At 33.9% G+C, this 5,346-nt stretch overlaps 1 protein-coding gene across 1 annotated transcript; it reads right to left on the bottom strand.

Moving 5' to 3' along the window:
• Nucleotides 1-1,178: 1,178 nt before the first annotated feature.
• LOC134841447 (uncharacterized) lies at nt 1,179-5,052 on the bottom strand. The gene is made up of 2 exons (XM_063857447.1): nt 4,841-5,052; nt 1,179-1,419 (listed from the first exon to the last, which is right to left on the bottom strand). The coding sequence occupies exons 1-2, from the start codon at nt 5,001-5,003 to the stop codon at nt 1,202-1,204; spliced, it is 381 nt and encodes a 126-aa protein (XP_063713517.1). The 5' UTR covers nt 5,004-5,052; the 3' UTR covers nt 1,179-1,201.
• Nucleotides 5,053-5,346: the final 294 nt, after the last annotated feature.

The following is a 5,346-nucleotide window of genomic DNA, read 5'->3' as shown; positions in this document are numbered from 1 at the left end:
TTGTACAGCTGAGACAATTTTTCTCAAAAAAAATATATAATTGACTTATCAAAATTTCCCACTTTGTGTTTCACGCAAGCATCGGATCAACTTTCAATAATATCAGAAAAACAAAATCAAATACAGGCGTCCGAACAATAAAGATTAGGTTCAGGCTTCTCGCAATTGTTTTGATTTGATATCTTTTGACATAGAAACAGTTGACGACACGGATTTTCTGAAATGGTTTTAAAAACTTTAAATCTGTTCATATCTTAGACAAAAAATATTCCTAAATTGCTGTTCTAGAAATGTTTCAGGCCCTATTTTACTTTATTCTTCTATAACACTTTTCGTAGCTAGTGAATAATTTACGCAGGTAGTGAATAATTTAACTAGTTAACAGTATCATATCAACTTAGTTGCCAAACTCGGCGTTAATAGATGAGCAAAAAATATTTTCGTTTGCAAATAAGTTTTGCGTGGGAAACTGTTAAATGTTTTTTTTTAAATTCTTTTTTGAAAGCACTTTTTTCGCTCAGGTGTGTCTGCTCAACATTTGTCGGCTGTCTTTCGATTCATAAGTTATTTATGCTTATAATATTCCGTTGTCTCAAATGTTTTTCTTCAAATAATCTTCACTCAATTCAAATTGAGACAAACAGACAAGTTTTATTTATATTTAGTTTCAGTATTTTATCTTTCCTTTTTTCTCGGAAAAAAATTGTTTTTTTTTCGAAGTTTTCGACTTTTGAAGGATTTCGATGAAAATTGGTGCTCAGAAGGTATAAAAACTTTCATTTTTTACAGGAGTTTGAAAACGGACCAGAGAGTCTCATGGCTATTCCTAATTTTAATGTTCAAAGGTTGTAAATGCGGCTTCTAACGATCAAAACTGTTATATTAGCGTGAAAACCATTTATTATAATTACTTTTTATTTGGGTCAGATAAAAAGAACGTTTTCCATATTTTTTGGTGCGAACTATTTATGGTGCGACGGGTTGCACATCTTGGCTAACCCGGGTTAAAAGCTATAGTCCAGTCATAATAAATGGAAGTCAGAATAACTTTACGAGCAAATATTTATTATTCTGTTCAGAATGCATCAATTTATAAATTTCATTCAATTTATTCTAAATTTTGATAATGAAAAAGTACAAATCATTATTCATGATATCAATTTTTTGAGGATGTTTGCTCTTTTCCTTGATTTGTGCGATTCTAGTTATGAAATAGCGCTGTGAGCGAACTCTTTCTTCTAGATGACTTCACAGCCTCACCTCTTGCGTTTGATGCTTCAGCCCGGTTCATTTTTTTGATTTTGGCCGAAACATCAAGCACTGCATTTCTGACTCTGTTGTTTTCATTGTCGATGTCATTGCAAGCTTCCTTCAGTTTTTCAATTTCAGCATGGGAGAATCCGGAGTCTTGAAAAGCGGCTAAAATTGAGAATAAAATTTAGTAAAAAAATCAGACGTTTGGTACTTGACAAAAAACAGGCAAAAGTAAACTGAGCTTTGGTGCTCTCCGGAAAAAAATATACCAGGCGTCGTTGAAATTGATTGCCTCTAGAATAAACAGCTTTGAAACTTTTTTTGAAATCTTTAAAAGGACTGGAAAAATATGCAATACGGCAACTTTGAGCTATTTTGAACACCATTACTAAAAATGATAGACGTTCGATAGACGCCCTTTCTACAAATATTTTGACGTTCGATACGCACAAATTGTTTTGTTTGTACTCCTTGTATGACTAGTGTAAAACGCAGTAGTGGGTAAGTATTTGCACCTTTATTGTTACGTCTTATTGTCCTCCGGGTAGTTTTTTTTCTCCAGACAAATTTCGATTTTTAAAAAGTAATTTTTGACGGAATCTTTTTATATATTTTAAAAAGTATTGTTGTACTCAGCTCAATTTTAACGATAATTATGATAACTTTTACAGATTTGTAGGAGTTTAAAGATTGCCAACTTGGGACATCAACGCACGATATATTTCGTGCTATTAACGCGCAAGCGGAAATTTATTCCTACATAGAAATCGTTCCAAACTGAATTGAGGCCTTTTAATTGGTCAATATTCACGTTGCTGTGTGAAACAAATCATTTAAAATTTTTACATATTGTGTGGTGAAATATTTTCACAAAAAATGTCAAACAAAATTCATGAATTTTCTTTTTAAATTAACACTACTCCTTAGACCTTCAAAACTGTCGGATCCTTGAGAAGTTCTAGTCTGTACTTCAACTTGATTGCGTTCACACTAGCTTCATTGTCACGCATCAAAACTCATTTCATTTTATGCTCCATTCATTTGGTTCACTTTGAGACAGAAAAAAGCACGACGCTTCGTTCGAAAGATTTATTAGTTTTTGTCAAATAGAAAACATTTTCACTATTTGCGTTTTTCATTAAAAATTTAAACCTTCAGCTGTCATCCAGGCAATAAAATTTTGAAATTGTAAGGATTGATTTGTGACTGAAAGCTTGCAACAAAATTGATTCATAAAGTCTCGAAAATCAAAAAATTTATGCGCTGTTTACTGAGACTCTAAGCATCAATTTTGTTACAAGCTTTGATTCACCAATCAAGCATTATTTTTTCACCATGGCCCTGGTGACAACCAATAACTGAAAGTTTTAATAAAAAAATCGAATATACAAATTTATTTCCCCAATTGGAACAAATTTAAGTGTCGTTCAAGCGAAAATAGTGCGGTTTTTTTGTCTCAAAGTGAACCAAATTAATAGAACTTTTCAAGGTCGAACTAAAAAATAGTGTTATTTTTTAAAAAATTAATGCATAAAATCTCAGTACAATGCGCATTGAGATACTATCAATTTTGACAAGTATGGAAAAAATTAGGTCAAAGATTTGGCTTATTTTTGAAAGTTTTTTCAAACAAGCATAGACAACTTTTGCAAGCAAACATAACATTGACGTTGCTGACAACAAAATAATTTTGGATTAAGTATCCATGTTTTTTGTTGATCTGTTTTTCATCTGCTGCAGCTTATCCGAAAAATTTGTTACTGAAAAAAAGTGAAGCTTGAGGTAAAACCGGTTGCTGTGCAAGTACCACAGAATGATCTTACCATTGTGCAAAAAATACGTAAGAAGTTGTTTCTTTTTTTTCATATTAGTGTCGTTTTTGTGCTTGGTGTGTTAAAAGATCAGAAAAAAGCCTAGAACTTAGACAAACTATACAGTCCTAGTAACAAAGGCAGAATGGGCCTCGTTTTCTGTTAAAAGTGGCATGAAAAAACTGAAACGAAACTCAAAATCCTTAAGTTTTTTTCAACACCGGGACAATTTTTTGACTTTTTGAAAAAATCGTTCAAGTCAGGGATGAAAGGCCTTTAATATGATATATCGTTTCACTCAATCTGATAATAATTTGTGGTAACTGATTTAGTTGACAAAAAATAAAAATAAAATGAACGGCTCGCGCATTTTGTTCGCTCGAATTTGAACCAAAAACCAACAACTTCAAACGGGTGTTTCTCGGTAAGGAGAAAGTTTTTGAAAGTTTCTAAAAAGTCTTTGAACCACGACTGAATTAGCTTCCATATGATATATTAGTCGACCCGTTGCGATGATTAATTGTGGTATCTGATTTTGCGTGGAAAAAAAAGGAAAAATACTAAAACACACCCGATTACAGTTTTTCCCCATTTTCTATAGTCGGAAAATGACAAATTTGGAAATTTTTTGTCAAGCGTCAAAAAAGTGACATTTTTTGTTTTACTTTGTCCTATCTGCAACAGAGGGACATTTGGGGCATGTTTAGAATTCATACAATTTCCGGTAAAAAAAATATCCCGGGCAATTTTTTGACAGAGCGTCGAATTTTGACCGATCGTTTGGCCGAAAGGCAATTTTTTTCTTCACACAAGAAGTCGGAAACAAATGTAATTTAAAAATTTGGCCTTAGCGTTCAATTCTTAGCGTTCAATGCGTCTAAGTAATCGTATTTTTGAAGGAAGGGAGCTCTATTTCTCAGTTTTTCTCTATTTCATTTAACTAAACAAAATTTGAACACCAAATTCAGTATCTTATTTACAAGATTACGAATTTTATGGTAAATTATCCTTAGTTTACTGTGAAACTTTGTTAGAAACTTTATTCACTGGACGCTTCTGGAAATTTCAGTTGAATTTATTAAGCATATGACATATGAAGTTCCACCTAATATTTTTTGTGTTTGCTGGAAAAATAATGTGTATAATTTGGACGAAAAATGCATTGGTTTGGATCCAGCCATGGGAATTAAATTCATGTCATTTTTGGGAAACTAGCTAAAAAATCATCTCTAATATCATCATACTATTTTTTTTGTGTTTGTTCGAAAGATAATGTCTATATTTTTGACGAAAAAAATCATTGGTTTGGATCCGGTCAGGGACTTAAATACATGTCGTTTTTGGGAAACTAGCTATAATATCATCTAAAACTTTAATAGGGGTGGATCTAGGATTTTCTCGAGAGGGAGGGCGGATTTTCAAAAATTTTGGTCGGACTTTTTTTTAGGTCGACCAAATTGATTTTTCGAGCTCTCCCGAAGCACTAAAAAGTCCCTGTTTTTTGGCCAAATTTTTTGCGCCGCAGGCAAAATTTTGAAAAAAAACAGACCAGAAAGGGCGTTTTTAGTCAATTTTTGGAAAATGTTGACCAAATAATCGCCTTTTTCGCCTTTAGAAAATTTTTAGGGTCCCTCATCAAAAATTGATATTTCAAAACAGTACAAAGTGGGGACCCTTTGGGTCGGCAGGGTGTCGAATCCCTGAATAAAAAAAGCCTCCAACCCCCGCCCTCTCCCCCCACCCTTCAAATCCGGCCCTGAACTTTCCCATCGTACCTATGACTAGAGTCTGCAATTTGGAGTAGAACTGGTCGGCGTCTTTGAATGATGACATGGACTGCAATTCACTGCTGATTGACTGACTCCTCTTGCTCGTCCCTTTCTTCTTAGCGAACAGTAAGCCAGTGTTCGCATTCAACTGACTCACCATATTCTTCATTGCACTGGTTACGAAAAAGATCTGGTTTTAACTTTGACTGATTGAACGATGAAAGTCTTATAGCGGAAATAGAAATAAATATAGCAAACAGACAGTTAGAAAAGAGTCAATGAACGCAAAGAAACCGAACTTCCAATTTTCGAATTTCATTGAACTTCCAATTTTGAACTTCCAATTTTCGAATTTCAAAGACAAATTTAAATGGCCTTAAAGCTCTTTGAATCAGGGGCGGATTTAGGGGTGAGGGCGGGGGGCGGACGCTTTTCTACCCTTAGGGATTCGACCCCCTGCCGACCCAAAGAGACCCCCCTTTGTACTGTTTTGAAATATCCATTTTTGGTGA

Source organism: Symsagittifera roscoffensis, chromosome 1, assembly GCF_963678635.1.
Source record: "Symsagittifera roscoffensis chromosome 1, txSymRosc1.1, whole genome shotgun sequence".
Taxonomy (NCBI): Eukaryota; Metazoa; Xenacoelomorpha; order Acoela; family Convolutidae; genus Symsagittifera; species Symsagittifera roscoffensis.
The sequence above is the reverse complement of the archived record's forward strand: the minus strand, read 5'-3'. Positions and strand labels throughout refer to the sequence as shown.